This window comes from Elephas maximus, chromosome 17, assembly GCF_024166365.1.
Source record: "Elephas maximus indicus isolate mEleMax1 chromosome 17, mEleMax1 primary haplotype, whole genome shotgun sequence".
NCBI classification, from domain to species: Eukaryota; Metazoa; Chordata; class Mammalia; order Proboscidea; family Elephantidae; genus Elephas; species Elephas maximus.
Genome location: NC_064835.1, coordinates 64,652,679 through 64,671,803, shown reverse-complemented (window position 1 = coordinate 64,671,803; position 19,125 = coordinate 64,652,679). Strand labels below are relative to the sequence as shown.

Here is a 19,125-nt window from a genome sequence, read left to right as displayed (position 1 = left end):
CAAAAATTTATACACACATTGTTATGTGACCCTAGTTGTTCTCCCTATAATGTGACAGCACACTCCTTTCCACCCTGGATTTCCGCTGTCCATTCAACCAGCTCCTGTCCCTTTCTGCCTTCTCGCCTTGCCTCTGGACAGGAGCTGCCCATTTAGTCTCATGTATCTACTTGTATTAAGAAGCACACTCTTCACAAGTATCGTTTTATGTCTTACAGTCCAGTCTAATCTTTGTCTGAAGAATTGGCTTCGGGAATGGGTTTGGTTTTGGGCTAACAGAGAGTATGGGGGCCATGTCTTCTGAGGTCCCTTCATTCTCAGTCAGACCCTTAAGTCTGGTCTTTTTACTAGAATTTGAGTCTCGCACCCCACTTTTCTCTTGCTCTGTCAGGGAGTCTCTGTTGTGTTGACTGTTGGGGTGGTCATTGGTGGTAGCCAGGCACCGTCTAGTTCTTCTGGCCTCAGGCTGATGGAGTCTCTGGTTTATGTGGCCCTTTCTGTGTCTTGGGCTCATATTTTCCTTGTGTCTTTTGTGTTCTTCATTCTCCTTTGCTCCAGGTGGATTGGGATCAATTGATGCATCTTAGGTGGCTGCTCACAAGCTTTTAAGAGCCCAGACTCCACTCAGCAAAGTGAGATGCAGAACATTTTCTTAATAAACTTTGTTATGCCAATTAACCTAGATGTCCCCTGAAACCATGGTCCCCAGACTCCCACCCCTGCTACTCTGTCCTTTGAAGTGTTTGGTTGTGTTCAGGAGAATTCTTTAGCTTTTGGTTTAGTCCAGTTATGCTGACCTCTCTGTATTGTGTGTTGTCCTTCCCTTCACCTAAGATAATTCTTCTCTACTGTCTAGTTAGTGAATTCCACACTCCTTCCCTCCCCACCCTCGTAACCATCAAAGAATGTTTTTTCTGTGTTTAAACCTTTTCTTGAGTTTTTTTTAAATAGGGGTCTCAAACAATATTTGTCCTTTTGCAACTAATTTCACTCAGCATAATGCCTATTTATGAAGAATTTTTAATGATTCAAGAAAGTGTTACATAATTTTTCTTTAAAACAGGATACAAAACTGCATATACACTCTGATCTCAGGTATATAGTAAATACTGTAGTCTACAGGTATATATATGTATGTATACACACATTCGGATGAAATAACCTGGATTAGTATATATTCATGTTAATACTGATTTTCTTTTTCAGAGTCAGAGATTTCTTTCTTCATGCTTTTTGTGTTAAAAGTATCATGTGTTGCTTTTGGGGGGAAAAATTTTAGGGCTGCTGGCGCTGCTTGTCAATGAAATTCTTCAGTCCTGGGCTTCTCCTTTGAAGAGCGCCCGCCCAGCGCCCGCTCCTCCACCCTCTTGGAGCTCTGGCCTCCCAGGGCGGCCGGCTGCCTCCGGGATATGAAAAAATAGAGTGCGCGAATCCCTGCCGCAGGAGGAGGCGCCGCGCTCGGCCGGAGGTGGGAGGTCAGGGGTGGGGCTGAGCCTCTCACTCGCCGGTACAGGAGGAGATCTGCGCTCTGCTGGGCGGTCGGAGCCCGGGTCCAGTCCCGAGTCATCGCGGCCGCCGCCCAGTCCGCTGTTCCACGGCCAGGTGCAAAATGCCGTGTCATAGGGAGAGTCCGTGGCCGGAGCATTAAATTACGGCTCAGCAGAGCCCGGGTAGGGCGGCGGGGGTGGAAGCCCCTGTCTTCTGAGCGTCAGCTAACAAGTAGGGTGAGCGCAGCCGGGGCGGGGACAGAGTCCAACCCACCGGAGCAGCGCAGGGGTACCCTGCTTCCCTTTAAGAGCAGCAGCTGTGAACCACGAGCGAGTGCTCCTAACCGGCCTCGCTCCACCAGCCGGTCTCCAGTGAGCTGACACAGGAGCCGCGCCTCGGCCCGCCCGACCTTCCCCAGCCCTCTTCGCGCCCTGGGCGCACCGGGCCCTCCCCGCGCCAGGCATGCTGAGGGTCTTCATTCTCTACGCCGAGAACGTCCACACCCCGGACACCGACATCAGCGATGCCTACTGCTCTGCAGTGTTTGCAGGTAGGAGTGGCCCGAGATCCCGCCGGGTGGGTGCTGCGGGGGAGGAGGGGAGCGGGCAGAGTCTGGCGGGGACGCAGCGGCGCCCCACCCTGGAGATCACCTGGAGGTGACAGACAAGAAGGCTGTTGGCCTGGCCTGACTGCCGGTGAATGTTGCAAAGACACACATCCGTGGCGAGAGGGAACTCAGAGGGAAACTGAGGCTGCGAGAGAGATGTGGCAGAGCGGCCTTCTCCAGGCCTGGAAGCGGAGTCCGAGTTGGGGCTGAGATGGGGCAGGAAGGCCGGGACCAGGATCTCTCCTCTTCCCTCTTCTGCATCTATTAAGAGGTCTTTCTGACCTGTGGGCAGCAAAACACAGTACTGCAGGGCTCCCCTCCTCTCCCTAGATGGCCGGAAGGCCGGGACCTAGGCCTATTTATAACCCAGCTCTCCTCTCTGGAAGCCTGGACCTGGCTGTTGTCCTCTGTCTTTGCTCTTTCAGAGGCTGGGGTGGCAGGCAAGCAGTCTCAGGGGTTAGCGGCCTCAGTCCCCCACACCCGCTCCGTTCCCGGATCTTCCCCTTGCTTTGGGCACAGGGAGGGGGGAATTTAACAGCCAGCCCAGCTGTCACCAGCCCAAACCTCTAGAGACACCCCCTCCCCAAACAGACTGACTCTTTCGGGGTTGGAGGCAGTGGGATGGATGTGTGTGTTTGTGTGTGTGTGTGTGTGTGTGTGTGTCTCCCCCATCAGATTGAGACGTTCCACAGGAAGGTCTCTACACAGTCATGACTGGGCTTTTCCTCCAGGGGGCTGGGCCCTGTCTGCTTCTCCTAGGCTCCTCAGAGCCAGACTCAGAGCTGGAGTCCACAGGGCTGGGTATTTGGGTTTGAAGCCATCCTGGAGGAGAAGGACCAGGGGAAAGGAATTTGAGGGCCTGCCTACCCATGCATCCTGTGGGTTCCCCTCTCAGCTTCCATTACCTGCCTCTCTCCTTCTCTCAGAGGTCTGACTTCTAATCTCTCCACATCCCAGGACTGTGCTAACAGCGAAAAACAAAACTCCACTGTTGTCGAGTTGACTCTGACTCATGGCAACCCCATGGGACAGAGTACAACTGCTCCATAGGGTTTTCTTGGTTGTAGCCTTTATGGAAGCAGATTGCCAGGACTGTGCTAACAAAACAAAACAAAACAAAAAAACCCAAACCCGTTGCTGTTGAGTCGATTCCGACTCATAGCGACCCTATAGGACAGAGTAGAACTGCCCCCTGGAGTTTCCAAGGAGCACGCGGTGGATTTGAACTGCCGACCCTTTGGTTAGCAGCCATAGTACTTAACCACTAAGCCACCAGGATTTCCAAGACTGTGCTAAAAAAAGGCCCCCAGAAATCAGAGCATCTGCTGGTCCCTGGCTATCCAGCATAGACCCTTCCTTTCAGTTTCATGAGCTTCTGGATGTACGGGATCCCAGAAGCCCATGTTCACATCTGCTGCCATACACTCACACCTTTGAGCACATGTGACACCTGGGATTTTCCAAGAAGCAGATGCTCAGAGAACTCAGGCGCATGTCCACACCAGCACACATAGATGTGTGCACAACAGGTACACACACACTCTTGGGTGTGAGATCTGGGGGTTCCCTGTGTCCTTGTGAACTCGGGGTGTGTGCTCTGCAGGGATGGGGGAGACGCTATCTGTTGGACCAGGGCTGCCGAATGGGCCCATGGCCTGGAAAGCAGAGCGCACAAAAAGGAGGGCTGGGGAGGAGTATTCTGGCTTTGCTTTTTCCCTAACATACTGCTTTGGCCTGTTCTAGACCAGCTTCCCACACTTGCCCCTGGAAATGAGCTTGATCAAGGGGCTGAGGGTGGGAGGCAGACGGCACCAGTGGGGATCCTCCATGCTTCCTCTCTGTATCCTCAGCTCTGGGCAGGCCAGGCCAGTGGTTCATCTGCATGGCCTGGAAGTAGTAGCCAAGCTGAGGGCCCTGGGCTCTGCATTGCACAACTCCAGGTACCATTCACTCTGTAAATATTCCCTTGGCTGCAAGGATGAAGGCTACTGTTGCTGTGCTTTAAGCAGCTGCCTCCCACGCCAGCACCCCTCCCCCATTCACAATCTCCTAGCAAGATCCTGAGGAGATTTGTGAATGGCGCCCTCTGGAGCTGGGCAACGCCCAGTGTGCGCTTGTCCGCAGCAGCCCTGACAGGGGCCACCTTGTAGCCCCTGCCTCTGCTCTCAGGAGTCCTGTTTCTCTGGTCTCCACTTAGCCTGAGCCAGCTTTTCCTCCACCTTCTCTGACCACATCCCCAGATCCCCCCTACCCACCCCTTACATACAGACATTTGTCTCACCTCACGATCCCCCCTCCGAACCAGGCCTCCTACTCAGAACCCTCAGAGGAGAAAGGAGAAAATGAATAATGAATGGGGAGGTACTTTCTAACCCCAGAAGTGCTTTACACACAGGAAGTGTGGCTTCTTTCCTGTCATTATTTCGGCCGGAGAGCCTAACTGTGGCCCAGTCCCCTCCACCGTCCACCCTCCACATTTACATGTCCCTGACATGCCCCCATCACTCACTCCCATGCCTGGCGTCTGTCTGTAGTCCTGCCCTATGCCAGCAGTCTGGCTTCTCTCAGGGGGGTGGTGGGGGGGTGTCTCCCTCTCCCTCAGGGTCCAGACCTTGCTGTGGAGGAAGGAAACACATAGTCTGCGCTGGCCATGAGCCCCTCAAGCCTGGGGAGGGGGCTGGCTAGAATCCCTCCCCGCTCCCCCAGTTATCTCTGCCACGGACAGACAGTCACTGGTCACAGGGGAATTGCAGTTTCTCCCCTCCCCCACCCCTGCTCACATTCCACCTCCTGCATTAGCCAAGCTCTTAACCCATGTCCAAATTTGGCCTCTTTGCTGCATTCAGGTCTACTCACCCTCCTCCTCCCAGCCTGGGCCAGGTTGGTGAATGATTACACAGGAGGCTGTGGTCTCTGGGACACAGTGCTCAAAGCAAAACAGCCTTCTGGGAAGCCTTCCTTCGGAGCTGACCCTTCCCAGACTCTTTAGATTTTTGTCTCATAAAGTCCCTCCTTTGGCCAGAAAATTATAATTATTCCCTAATGATTAAAAAAAAAAAAAAAATTTTTTTTTTTTTTTTTTTTAATGATACCTCACGGCTCCTCTGTACATGTATAAACTCATTTCATTTTCAAACAGCTCCGTGAGCCCAAGGGCACGGGTATTATCTCATTCCAAAACCAAACCTATTGCGGTCGAGTCGATTCCGACTAGAGGACAGAGTAGAACTGCCCCATAGGATTGCCAAGGAGTGGCTGGTGGATTTCAACTGCCAAGCTTTTGGTTAGCAGTCCAGCTCTTAATCATTGCACCACCAGGGCTTCATCCCCGTTTTACAGAGGAGGAAGTAGGCCCAGAGAGGTGCAGGAGCCTGACCAAGCTTATGCAGTGACCAACCACCACTGGCCCCCTCCTCAGTACTGTCTCTTGCTCTAAGCATCCATGGCCGATGAATATGAAAGTGTTTTGGGAAGCATACCATCTGCTGCCCACACCCAGGGCACCCTGGGCCTGAGCCAGCTTGGGGGAGGGCTATGCTTGGGTTCCCCCGGCATGGGCTGAGTCAAAGTAGAGGGGAGGACAAGGTTGCACAGAGCTCAGCGTAAGACAGATGACCAAAAGATGGAGGATCCTGACTTTTAAAAATGCGTATTTATCATCAGGAGAGGAAATGGACATTTATTAAGCGCAAACAATGTGCCATTCTCAGATGCTGTTTCTTTAAAACCCTACAACAAGCCTATGAAAGAGAATTGTTCAACTGATACGATGCTTAACTCTGTGCCAAGTACTGTTCTAAACAGAACTCATTTAATATGGGCTATATCACGTTCTAGTTATAATATGTACCAGGCACTAGTATACATATATGTACATATATGTGTATACACACATAAAACTCATTTAATCCTCCTAGCAACCCCATAAGGTAGCGACTATTACCATCTCCAGAGCCCCTGGGTAGTGCAAAAGGTTAACATGCTTGGCTGCTAACCAAAGGGTTGGAGGTTTAAGTTCACCCAGTGGTGCCGCAGAAGAAAGGCCTGGGGTGATCTACTTCTGAAAGATCAGCCACTGAAAACCCACAGTTCTTCTCTGACACGCATGGGGTCGCCATGACTTGGAGTTGACTCGAAGGCAACTGGTTTATCATCATCTTCATTTCATGGATGAGAAGACTAGGTGCTAAGGGATTAAGTAACTTGCCCAAGGCTATACACTGCTAAGGATCAGAGCCCAAACTCAAGCCCAAGCAGTCTGGCTTCTCATGTTAAGTGCTCTATTTGCCTCTTTTTCGGTTCTCATTTACCGGAGACAAACAGTAAAAGGTGGAGGGACAGGATTTGACCTTGGATCTGGGTCAGACCCTGCAGCCCAATCTCGGTCTGCCATGTTGACTCCTGACATCCTGTCGGGTCACACGCATTGTCCTTGCTGGCGCCCACTCCCCTGCACAGCCAGACACAGGCATCCTAGCCATCCACCTCCGGCCTTGCAGGTGCTTTCTGACCTCAGGGGCTCTCTTCTCTTCTGCATCACCTTCTCTTACGTGATGGGACCAGTCAGTCACCACTTGGCCCCGGATGCTCCCTCTAGACAATGCCTTCATGAGTACCTTCATGCCAGGCCACCTCACAGGCCTCTGATGACTGTGGTGACCGCTTTGGGTCTGATAAGCTGAGGTCAGGGCGATGGATCATGTGGCACTGAGGTGGGCAGCCTGCAGTGTGTGTGGTGGCAGGCCCTCTGGGGCCTCTGGGAAGGGGGCAGTGTAACCTGCAGGCCCCAAGCTTGGCTGGTCCAGCATGAAGGGAAGCTGGGTGGAGAGGCTCAGGTGGCAGATAACTGACAGGTTTGGCCACACTCCAGTGCACTAAGGGGATCAAACAAGAGCAGAAAAGGGTGGTGGCTAAGAGTATAGACTCTGGACCCAGACTCCCTGGGATTTTGGACTGTGAATCACATCTCTGTCATCTAACAGCTGTGTGTCTTTGGGCAAGTCACTTAACTGCTCTGTGTCTCGGTTCCCTCATGTGTAAAGTGTTGGTAATAATAGTACCTGCTTCTGAGGGGTGGTTCTGAAGAGTTTGTGTTCATGCATATAAAACACTTCAAATAGTGCCTGGCATTTAATAAATGTTAACTATAATTAGTATTCCAGGCCTAAGAAAATATTGCACATACCCAAGAAGCCTTTTCAAGGTCTCTCTCTCTCTCTGTTTTTTTTTTTTTTTGTCTGAGAAGTTTTATCATCAAATGTTTGTCTATCCACTGTCCTACCAGTCTGGGTACAAGTGGCTGGGTAATGGGTGGCCATCCCCCCTGCTCCCAGGGATGCTGGCCCTGTGTCCTCTGACTGCCCCTCCTGGAATAGCCTGTTCTGAGCTGAAGGCATTTGTCCTGATGGCTGGTGGCTGGTTGTGGGCCTCACAGTGGTGCTACATCTTTCTTGGAACATACATTCCTTTGGTGACTCCCTTCTCAGTCCCTCTCCCTAGGCCAACTCGCTCTTTTTTGACTACTTGTGTACTAGTGTCTTTCTAGATTGATGCATTGGGATCCAGTGCTAGCAGGAAGAGCTCTAACCTCAACTGTACCCTTACTGTGTGCCAACCAGGCACTGTGCTGGAGGCACTAGTGTTTTGTTCAATCCTCCCAACACCTTCCAATCATTCTCTTGATTCTACAGAAGCGGAAACAGACTTTGAAAGTTCAAGTCACATGCCTAAGGTCACACAGCCAGAAAAGGGTGGAGCTGGGTTGGAAGCCCAGGACTGATTATTTCCACTCTAGGAGGGTTCTTCCCCACAGTCACTGTGATCGTGACTGTAGCTGGAATCACTACGGTGTGTTTGTTCTTACACTCTGGGTGGACACACAGATGCCGTCATTTCCCATCAGTTGGATTGGGGTATCCATGGGACCCAGAGTCTTGAATAAACGTGAGGGCAGAGGGAAGAAGCCTGCATAGAATCATCCATGCTCCTGGAAGATTCTGGACCTTGGCAAATGTACTTTTAAAGATTTAAGGGATCCTGTAAACTCACATGCAGAGTGTCCATGTCAAGCTTGGTGTCTGTGAGAGGAGAGGCAAGGCTTGTTTGCCTCCCAGAAACCACATGTTCTGGTCTTGGGAAAAACCAAAGCTCCAAGACAACATTAGGACAACTGAACCAGAGGAAGTGAGCTGGCCCAACTCCAACAGTAAAAAGGAGCCCCCCTCTTAGAAGCACCCTCTCCCCCACTGTCATTGAGGTACAACCCCAAACATGTAACAGAGAGGACTGTCTCACATGGTCACAAACTCACATGCCTACAGGAGCCTGGCAGGCAATGTAAGAAGAGTGTGCCAGCAGGAAGAGCATACGTGCGCACTGGGTGAGTGGTGGCCACTGGGGTGAGCTGAGAGGACACACCTGGTCTAGAGGTGCCAGAGGATCAGCGTTGGGTAGAGAGTTGGAGCCTCATGGCACAGCTTCTCTGATTTTTCAAGACAGGCTGTAAGTCCAGATTTGTATGGGAAATCTAACATTTAATTAAGGTACTATTTTGTTATGGAAACCCTGGTGGCATAATAGTTAAGTGATACGGCTGCTAACCAAGAGGTCGGCAGTTCGAATCTACCAGGCTCTCTTGGAAATTCCATCGGGCAGTTCTACTCTGTCCTATAGGGTCACTATGAGCTGGAATCTACTTGAAGGCAGTGGGTTTTGGGTTTTTTGTTAAACCCAAACATTGTATTGGCCAAAGCCAACACAATTGCAGGTGGGGTTGTGTACTGTGGGCGGCACGGTGTTTCACTTAATCCTGGAGGTCTTGGTCCTAGGCTCTCAGGAGAATAAGTGCCTGGCCTCCTCTCCTCTCACTTGGGCTTGCCAGTCAGCACCTATCAGTGACTACACCAATAGGGTACATGGCGGAAGTGACGTAACCAAGACTTACCAGTATCTATTGCTGTCCAGTGGATTCCGACTCATAACGACCCTATAGGACAGAGTGGAACTGCCCCATGGTGTTTCTGAAGATCAGCTGGTGGATTTGAACTGCCAACCGTTTGGTTAGCAGCTGAGCTTTTAAACACTGTGCCAGCCAGGGCTCCGACTAAGACATAACTTACCTCTATTGACCCTGAAAAGTCATTGCCGTAAACATGAACTCTACGTAAAAAACCGGACTTGCTATGCAAACACAGCTTCCAAACAGGATTCCTTACCCCTTCCAACCAAACTGTGGCTCTTAAGCCAGCTTGATCCCCTTCAGGGTAGGGCTGTAGTCGCCTGGGTTGCTGAGAAGCTGCCCTCACTCACTGCCTCAGGTGGGATGCAGAACTGGCTGCTTGTAACCAGCCCTAACTAATGGTAGTGTAAACATGATATTCTCACACACTAACCTTACAGTTGAGGTGTAGACAGTAGGCTGCCTAGGTTTCCAGATTCTTCTGTCTTGTTGCTCTGCTATCCCTAGGGGGCGCTATTGACAACATGGTCTGAGGTGGCTCACCACAACAATCTATGTTCCAGCCGGTGGAAAAAGGGGCATGGGGAGACATGCCCTTTCCCTGTAAGGACATAACCGGTCACGTATCCCATTGGTCATCACATGGTCTCAGGGTCACATCTAGCTTTGAAGGAGGCTGGGAAATGTTGTCTTATATTCGGATGGCCATGTGACCAAGTAAATATTTTTTACTTCTACAGAAGAAAAGGATAACCTATATGGGGGCAAGGTGAGGTTTCAGCCACACTCTCTACTCTTTTTTTTTTTCCTTAAATTTTTATTGTGCTTTAAGTGAAAGTTTACAAATCAAGTCAGTCTCTCACACAAAAACTTACATACACCTTGGTACATACTCCCAATTGCTCTCCCCCTAATGAGACAGCCCTTTCCCTCCTTCCACTCTCTCTTTATGTGTCCATTTCGCCAGCTTCTAACGCTCTCATTTCCCCTCCAGGCAGGAGATGCCAACATAGTCTCAAGTGTCCACCTGATCCCACACTCTCTACTCTTTAGAGCTTCATTCCTGAGGCAAGACTTCTTGGGAGGAAGCCCCATTGAGTTACTGGGTCCCAGTATGAAGTCTCCAAGGTAACAGTTAAATGTCTGTTTAGGGGCAAGTCCTGGGCAGTGAACAGCAACCAGACCAGGAAAGTTAAAGGTTGGGTGGGAAAGAGGCCTCAGGAAGTGTGCAGGGATCAGGCCATCAGCTGTTGCTTTCCTGATTTGCAGAACAGGTGTGTGGATCCACTGTTCCCTGGATACAAGCCGAGTGTTTGTGAAAGTCCCTGGGAATGTTCCTGTGGAAATGCTAGATAACCCCCCTGTAGATTTCCTGTGCTGACTCTGATGGACTGGGTCAGGGATGGGGGCAGGATGGAGTGTGGTAGGGGGAAGGAGCAAAGCTTCCAATCATTGTGACAATTAAAAAAAAAAAAAGCCTCATAATATCCAAAATTCCCTCTAGGGGGCAGTACTATCCTCTTTGAGAACCGCTGGGTTAGACTCATGTGGGGTGGAGCGTACACTAAGGAGCTAAGTTTAGTGTCCACTACACCAAGTCCAAGCTAGCCCTGGGCATACCTGAGTGACTAAGATAGCCTGAGTCTCTCCCCTCATTGACCCCATAGTCTAGCTAGGGAGGTAGACATCAAATAAGTAACTACACCAATGGTTATGAATTACAGTTTTGATACGTGCTAAGAAGTATTGCAGAGCCCTGGTGGCACAGTGGTTAAGAGCTCAGCTGCTAACCAAAAGGTCAGCAGTTCGAATCCACCAGCAGCTCCTTGGAAACCCTATGGGGCAGTTCTGCTCTGTCCTATAGGGTTGCTATGACTCTGAATCAACTTGATGGCGGAAGAAGTACTGCTATGTGGCTATTTGCCAGAGGGACCTGAACTAGACTGGGAAGTCAGGGATGGCTTCCCTAGGGAAATGGTGTTAAAACTGAGGCCCGAGGGGTAGCCCTTCAAAGAGGAGGGGAAAGCAGTTGCACATTGAAGGGGTAGCAAAGCTTGGAGCTGAGAGGAAACTGGGCGTGTTCTAGGAACTGAGAAGACACTGAGTTTCCAACAGGGGAAACTGATCATATCATATCATATAAAACAATTATGACCTGGTCATATTTGTTTATTTTAAGATCACCTTGCTGCAGCATAGATGATGGACCAGAGTGGGGCAGAGTGCCTGGGAGGTGACCAGCTAGAAGGCTCTCCCAGTGGCCCAGACAGGAGGTGGTGGTGGTGAGACTAGGGGAGGCATTTGGATGCTGTGGGCGCATAGATGGTACCAAAGTCATGGGTGTCAGGAAGGGTGATTTAGGCTGCAAGAAACCAAAATCCTGGCTCAAATAGAGTTAAATTAAGAAATAGACTTAGCCGGATGAGTTCACCTAACTGGAAGTCTGAAGGTGTGCAGGTTCTGGGCATATATGGTGTACAGCTCCATAGTATCATCCTGGACCCAGGCTGCCTCCACATTTCTCTCTGGTCTGGTGTCCTTGGTTTCTCTTCATCACTGGGCTGATTGGCAACTGGATCTACTTGCTTCCTTATTCACGTGAAGCAGGGGAGGGAGGGCTTCTCCAATCATGGAATATAAGTCTATGCCTTCAGGAAAGCAAAGACATGTCTCCTTCTCTAGACCAATAGCCAGGAGATGGACTCAGATAAATGAGGATTCACCCTGGAGCTGGGGCTGGGAGTTCTACCTGAAGAGTTGGGCTCTATTAGAAGGGAGGAAGGGGGCCTGAATGGTGGGGAGCCAACAAGTGCCCACCTCATTAAGAGGGTGGATGAGGTCACCCAGGCAGAAATGCAGAGTCAGGAAGGAAGAGGGCTCAAGAATTCTGAACAAATTACAACCTTGAAGCCTGGGGAGAGGACAGCCTCAGAGTCTCCTTCCTGTTCCTCCACCCCATGACAGTCAGAATGCTGGCGCCTTTGTGGGTCTTCCACTTCTCCTTGAGAGCATTTCTTAGGGTGCCTTTAGATGTGGTTGGCTCCCTCTGCTGTCTCTATCCTCTGATTGTGAGCTCCCTGAGGACAGGGGCATGATTTAGTCCCAGGTCATAGCACAAGTCTTAGCAAGCCAAAAGTGCCTGATGAATGGGTATGGGATTCATTTATTCTTTCATTCAATTGTTTTGATAATAACTATGGAGTACCTACTTTGTGCCAGGTGCTGTTCTAGGTGCTGAGGATGCAGCAGTGAATACAGCAGACAAAATCCTTGGATTAGACAGTCTAATGGGAAGATGGAACATAAATAAGACACACTCATGATGGAATGATCAGTGCTAAAGAAAAATAAAGCACAAAAGAGAGATGGGAAGTGAGGAGAGGAGATTTGCAGGTTTAAGCTGGGAGTCAGAGGAGGTCACAGTTAAGTGAATATCAGAAGGAAGGGAGGGAATGAGCCTTGTGGATACAGGGTTGGGGAGTGGTGGCGGGAAGTGCATCAAGCCAGAGGGAACCTGGCTTTGAGGAAGGCACTGGCCTGACACAGCGGAGGAACAGCTAGAAGGCTAACTTGCTTGAAGAAGGTTGGGGAGAGTGACAGGAGAAGAGGTCAGGGAGATGGCGGTGGTGGGGTTATCACTTTCCCAGTAAGGACTTTGGGTTTTTCCCTGAGTAAGATGGGAGCCACAGGAGGCCTTCATTGTCACACTGTCCCTGCCTACTCATTCATTTCATCTGTATACAAACATGATGTTATTTTTCTCAATAAGATACCTTCTTGACCTTCATCTATTAAATAATTTCTCTCTTTATACAACAATATCCTTTGAAAGAGTTATCCATACTTTTGTCTCCAATCTCTCTCCTCCAAAATAACTCCAAACCTGTTGCTGTCGAGTTGATTTCGACTCATAGCGACCCTACAGGCAGAGTAGAACTGCCCCATAGGGTTTCCAAGGAGTGGCTGGTAGATTCAAACTACCAACCTTTTGGTTAGCAGCCAAATGCTTAACCACTGCACCACCAGGCCTTCTTCATCCTCTCTCAAACCCACCCCAGTCACACTTGCAACCCCACCACTCCACCGAAACGGCAGATCTTGTCAGCTCTCCTTCAAAATATATCCGGGATCCCACCATTTCCACCATTTCTGTTGTAATCACCCTGGTCCAGGGCACCCTCTTCGTTGCCTGAATCATTGCAATAGACTCCTTGAAGGTCTTCTGCTCCTGCCCTTGCCCGCAACAGTCTATTCTTAACCCAGTCAGAGGAATCGTGGTCAAACAGTCAGACCATGCCACTCCTTTATTTGTTTCAATGGTTACAAAGCAGATGGTGAGAAATGGTGGGATCCTGGATATATTTTGAAGGAGAGCTGACAGGGTTTGCAGCTTTGGTTGAACGGTGAGGTTGCAAGCATGATGGGTGGGTTTAAGAGAGGCTGGAGGAGAGGGATTGGAGACAAAATATGAACAATTCTTTCAAAGGATATTGTTGTAAAGAGAGAGAAATGACTTAGTAGATTAAGGGAGAGTCAGGTCAAAAAGGTGTCTTATTAAGAAAAATAACATGTTTGTCTGCAGATGGAAAGAATGGGTAGTCAGGGAAAGCGTGATAACGAAGGAAAGAGGGGGAAGATTCCTGGAGTCTTGTCATTGAATGGGTGAGAGCAGAGGGGATCTAGTGCCCATGTGCCAGTTTCTTGTTAGTTAGGAATAAGGTCATTCATTCATAATAACAGTAAAGAAGGCAAAGTATTTGGGGACAGATGTTGATGGGGGTTAGACATGAGCCAGAGAAGTTCTGTTCTCAGTAAACAGGAAGCAAGCTGAGAATGGGAGTAGGCAACAGTTTGTGGTAGTTTGAGGACCCGTCCACTGCAGTAGAGTCAATTCCGACTCATAGCGACCCTGTAGGACAGAGTAGAACGGTTCCATAGGGTTTCCAAGAGGCATCTGGGGGATTTGAACTGCTGACCTTTTGGTTAGCAGCCATAGGTCTTAATCACTACGCCACCAGAGAAGATGAAATAGTCATCTAGGAGAGCGGGAGACTGAAGAGGCTACTGAACTATGTCTGATTGCCCGGCAGCACGAAGGGTCCATTTGAGATTAGGGGTCATGGATTTAAAGTGACACCAGTCAGCTTAGCTATGTTTGTCTCCAACATGCTTAACAGTTAGGGTGCAGATGTGGAGTTGGCAGAGAGTTGGATTTCACCTGGGGAGCCCTGGTGGTGCAGTGGTTAAGAGCTCGGCTGCTAACCAAAAGGTTGGCAACTTGAATTCACCAGCTGCTCCTTGGAAACCCTATAGGGCAGTTCTACTCTGTCCTGTAGGGTTGCTATGAGTCAGAATCGACTCAATGGCAACTGATATTTTATGATTTAGCCTACCACCCGTTTCTGTCACTTTGTCATACTGTGGAAACTTGTGTGTTGCTGCGATGCTGGAAGCTATGCCATCAGTATTTCAAATACCAGCAGGGTCACCCATGGTGGACAGGTTTCAGCGGAGCTTACAGACTAAGACAGACCAGGAAGAAAGGTCTGGTGATCTACTTCCAAATATTAGCCAATGAAAACCTATGGATCACAACAGAACAATGTCTGGCGTGGTTGCTTTGGACACATCATCAGGAGGGATCACTTACTGGAGGAGGACATCATGTTTGGTGAAGTAGAGGGCCAGCGAAGGTGTAGGAGACTCTCGGTGAGATGGCACAACAGCTGCAATGATGGACTCAAATACTGTGGCAATTGTGAGGATGAGCAGGAATGGGCAACGTTTAGTTCTCTTGCACATAGGGTAACCATGAGTCTGCCTGTCCATCCATCTGTCCATCCATCTGTCCATCCATCCACCCACCCACCCATCCATCCATCCATCCATCTGTAAAACTTGTTGCCTTTGAGTCAATTTTGCTTCATAGCGACCCTATAGGACAGAGTAGAACTGCCCCATAGGGTTTCCAAGGAGTGGCTGGTGGATTCGAACTGCTGACCTTTTGGTTAGTGCTGAGTTCTTTTTTTTAAATAATTTTTATTGTGCTTTAAGTGAAAGTTACAAATCAAGTCAGTCTGTCACATATAAGCTTATATACACCTTACTACATACTCTCATTTACTCTCCCCCTAATGAGTCAGCCTGCTCCCTTCTTCCAGTCTCTCCTTTCATGACCGTTTTGCCAGTTTCTAACCCTCTCTACCCTCCCATCTCCCCTCCAGACAGGAGATGCCAATGCAGTCTCAAGTGTCCACCTGATACAAGTAGCTCACTCTTCATCATCATCTTTCTCCAACCCATTGTCCAGTCCCTTCCATGTCTGATGAGTAGTCTTCGGGAATGGTTCATGTCCTGGGCCAACAGAAGGTTTCGGGACCATGGCCGCTGGGATTCTTCTAGCCTCAGTCAGACCATTAAGTTTGGTCTTTTTAAGAGAATTTGGGGTCTGCATCTCACTGTTCTCCTGCTCCCTCAGGAGTTCTCTGTTGTGCTCCCTGTCAGGGCAGTCATCGGTTGTGGCCAGGCAGCATGTAGTTCTTCTGGTCTCAGGATGATGTAAGTCTGTAGTTGATGTGGCCCTTTCTGTCTCGGGCTCATAGTTATCGTGTGACCTTGGTGTTCTTCATTCTCCTTTGATCCAGGTGGGTTGAGACCAATTGATGCATCTTAGATGGCCGCTTGTTAGCATTTAAGACCCCAGACGCCACACTTCAAAGGGGATGCAGAATGTTTTCATAATAGAATTATTTTGCCAATTGACTTAGAAGTCCCCTTAAGCCATAGTCCCCAAACCCCTGCCCTTGCTCCGCTGACCTTCAAAGCATTCAGTTTATCCCGGAAACTTATTTGCTTTTGGTCCAGTCCAGTTGAGTTGACCTTCCATGTATTGAGTATTATCCTTCCCTTCACTTAAAGTAGGTCTTATCTACTAACTAATCAGTAAATAACCCTCTCGTACCCTCCCTCCCTCCCCTCTCTCGTAACCACAAAAGAATGTGTTCTTCTCAGTTTATACTATTTCTCAAGAACTTATAATAGTGGTCTTATACAATATTTGTCCTTTTGCCTCTGACTAATTTCACTCAGCATAATGCCTTCCAGGTTCCTCCATGTTATGAAATGTTTCACAGATTCGTCACTGTTCTTTATTGATGCGTAGTATTCCATTGTGTGAATGTACCATAATTTATTTAACCATTCATCTATTGATGGACACCTTGGTTGCTTCCAAAGCAGCTGAGTTTTTAACCACTGTGCCACCAGGGCTCCATCTGTTGTTTAAAAAAAAAAAACAACAAATGGAGCCCTGGTGGCACAGTGGTTAAGAAACATGCAAATGCTTTATCAAAACAAGACAAGAGAAAGGCAGTTGAGACTTCTTGCAGCGTAGTGGTTAAGAGCTGTGGTTGCTAACTAAAAGGTTGGGAGTTCGAATCCACCAGGTGCTCCTTGGAAACCCTATGGGGCATATCTACTCTGTGCTATAGGGTCTCTGTGAATTGGGATCAACTCGATGGCAACAGGTTTGGTTTTTGGTTTTCTATGGAGGTTAGTGGAAGGCCCCTGGGTGGTGCAGATAGTTTGCAGCCGATTATTAACCTAAAGGTGGCAGCACTGAATAAGAAAGGCCTGGCAACCTGTTTCAGTATAGATTACCACCAAGAAAACCCTATGCAGCAATTCTGCTCTGTAGCACGTGGGGTCGATGTGACTGGACTCTACAGGTATGGTATGGATATATGGAGGTTAGTGAGGACTTGGGAGGAGGAAGGAAGGAAAGTGCTTGCCTGGTGCTGGGTGCTGGAGTGTTGGGATACAGCGCGGGGAAGGGGGGGCGGGAAACTAGGGCCCTATGATCAAAAAGTTCTTAAGCTGACAAGAAGCTAGACGTAACACCTGAAAGCGTGCTAAGGGCGGTCACGCTCAAGGTTTAAGCTCTAAACATTTTTTCCCACTGTGGGAAGCGGGGGCCTAGAGATTGGGGGGTGGGGTGGGAAGAGGCGAGCTCGTGCTCCAGGGAACGCAGTGCGATTAGGACACAGACCTTCAATTCCCGAGACAAGCGACCCCAGGTTGCTCTGGAGAAGGCTGAGGGGAGGGTTCTCGCGGACTGGATCGTTGGGGTTTCCCCCAGCACGGTCGCCTGGGCAGAAAACCGGAAGGTAGAGGACCCGCTCCGAGGGCCAGTGACGGGATGAGTGGGCAGAGTCAAGCGGCGCGGGGAGCGGAGCTCAGGGCGCACCGCAAGCTCGGCAGCTCTGCACACTCCTCCTTCGGCTCTCGCTCCAACCTGCAGTTACCCGCAGACACACTCTAGTCCCTGCTTCTGAAGGATCTTTCCCTCCTCTTCCCTTCACTATTTTCTTCTTGGCACCCACTCTCCGAGCGCTGGCTGTATGCCGGCCCGGGCTGGCGCAGTGGGAAGGGAACGCAGAGACACGCTGCGGCCGGCGAGGTTGGCACCGGCGCGCTGTGGGCTCCCTCGGGCAGGGCTCACTGGCCGGCCGGCAGAGCCGTGCTAGCCCCGGCGCTTCCATTCCTGGCCGGGGGTGGGCACAGGCGCTGCAGGGGGACCAGAGCCCCCAAAGGCGCCCTTCTGACCCCTGCCCCGCCCACCACGCGCAGGGCGGATCCGGGCAGGGGCCGGAGGGGGGAGGGGTCCACAGAGTCAGTGTCCGGTATCCTCCTGGCGGCCAGTCCTGGGCGTCTCTGCCGAGGCGCAGCGAAGGCGACAGCCTCCTTTGGCGCGGCTGCACCCACTCGGCCAGCGATCCGGGCGCTTGCTTGGCCAAGGCCTGCTGTCCGGTGCTCCCGCTCCCGCCCTGCCGGAGCGCCTCTGAGCGCCTAGGGCCGCTGAGCCATGCTGTGCTGCCTGCTGGTGAGGGCCAGCAACCTCCCCAATGTGAAGAAGGACCGGCGAAGCGACCCTGTCGCCAGCCTGACTTTCCGAGGTGAGAGCCCCGTGGCGGCTGCGCCCGTGCGGCTGCACCACCCGACCTTCCGCGCGCACTGTCGGGTTTGCGGTCCCCGCTCCGGCACTAACCCCTGTCCAGGCCACAGTTTCTCCCTCTGACGGCAGAAATCTCAGCCCTGTCTTCTGCCGAGGGTGGAGTGAAGATGAAACAGAGCCTAACAAGTGCCATAGTGCTTTGAAATTTTGGAACACTGACAGTGCCATAATATATCAAAGGTTAACACTTTTCTAAGACCGATACCCACAGGGAATAAAGGGCTTGGCAGTGGGGATGAGGGAGGGTTGAAAGATGAGTACAGAAGGGAGAGAGGAATCAGCGCCACTTAAAAACTGGAGGTGTGGACAGTGTGCTTTGAAAGTTGTGCCTTTATTTCATTCATTCAGCCATCCTTTATTGAAGGCAGGCCATCTTGGCCTTCTCTCAATCAGGAGCAAAAGGGACCCATCAGAACCGCTCTGGCCTTGACACAAGGAATTTTGAGGAGCTTCAAGAAGAATGTTTTTCCAAATTCAAGAAGCTTAAATACCAACATGTAATATTTAGACTAGCAAGACCTACCCAGCTTCCATGCAGGCCCGTGGAGCTCATGCACGGCCACCACCCAGCTGTCCGTGGAGACTTGTGTGTTGCCATGATGCTGAACAGGTTTCAGCAGAGCTTCCAGACTAAGATGGGCTAGGAAGAAAGGCCTGGCAATCTACTTCTAAAAATCAGCCAGTGAAAATCCTATCGATCACAATAGTCTGATCCCCATCCCCGTTTCTTTCCATTGTGTGTGGGGTCACCATGAGTCAGGCCGACTCATCAGCAGCCGAGGACATCTCACTTTGAAACAGCAAATGACTTACAACCCTCCCCTACTCCACCCTCTCCTCGACAGGCACCGTTAACCGCCACTTCACAGCCAAGATTCCCATGGGAGGAGGTGTCTCAGGAGAGGGAAAGGGAAGAGGAAGTATCTGTCAAAGTTGAGAGAAGGAACAACAGCTGTGAGTCAGGACTCAGGTTCTTCACAGAAAGATACATAAGGAGAGGAGAGAGTTTTTCCCTTAGTCGAGAGGGGTAGGTACCCTGTGACTTTGTGCAATTAGAAA

General features: G+C 50.3%; 1 protein-coding gene across 8 annotated transcripts in view; it reads left to right on the top strand.

The window, feature by feature from the left end:
* The first annotated feature begins 1,461 nt into the window (after nucleotides 1-1,461).
* DYSF (dysferlin) overlaps nucleotides 1,462-19,125 on the top strand; it is a 242,382-nt gene continuing 224,718 nt past the window's right edge. For 4 of the 8 annotated variants that reach the window (XM_049856492.1, XM_049856490.1, XM_049856488.1 and 1 more), the window contains exon 1: nucleotides 1,462-2,038. In XM_049856492.1, coding sequence (XP_049712449.1) covers nucleotides 1,951-2,038 — 88 coding nt within the window. In that variant the 5' untranslated portion in view covers nucleotides 1,462-1,950. Of the gene's footprint in view, nucleotides 2,039-17,738; nucleotides 18,008-19,125 lie in introns of those variants that run through there. The other 4 variants (XM_049856491.1, XM_049856489.1, XM_049856487.1 and 1 more) reach the window with 1 other exon arrangement.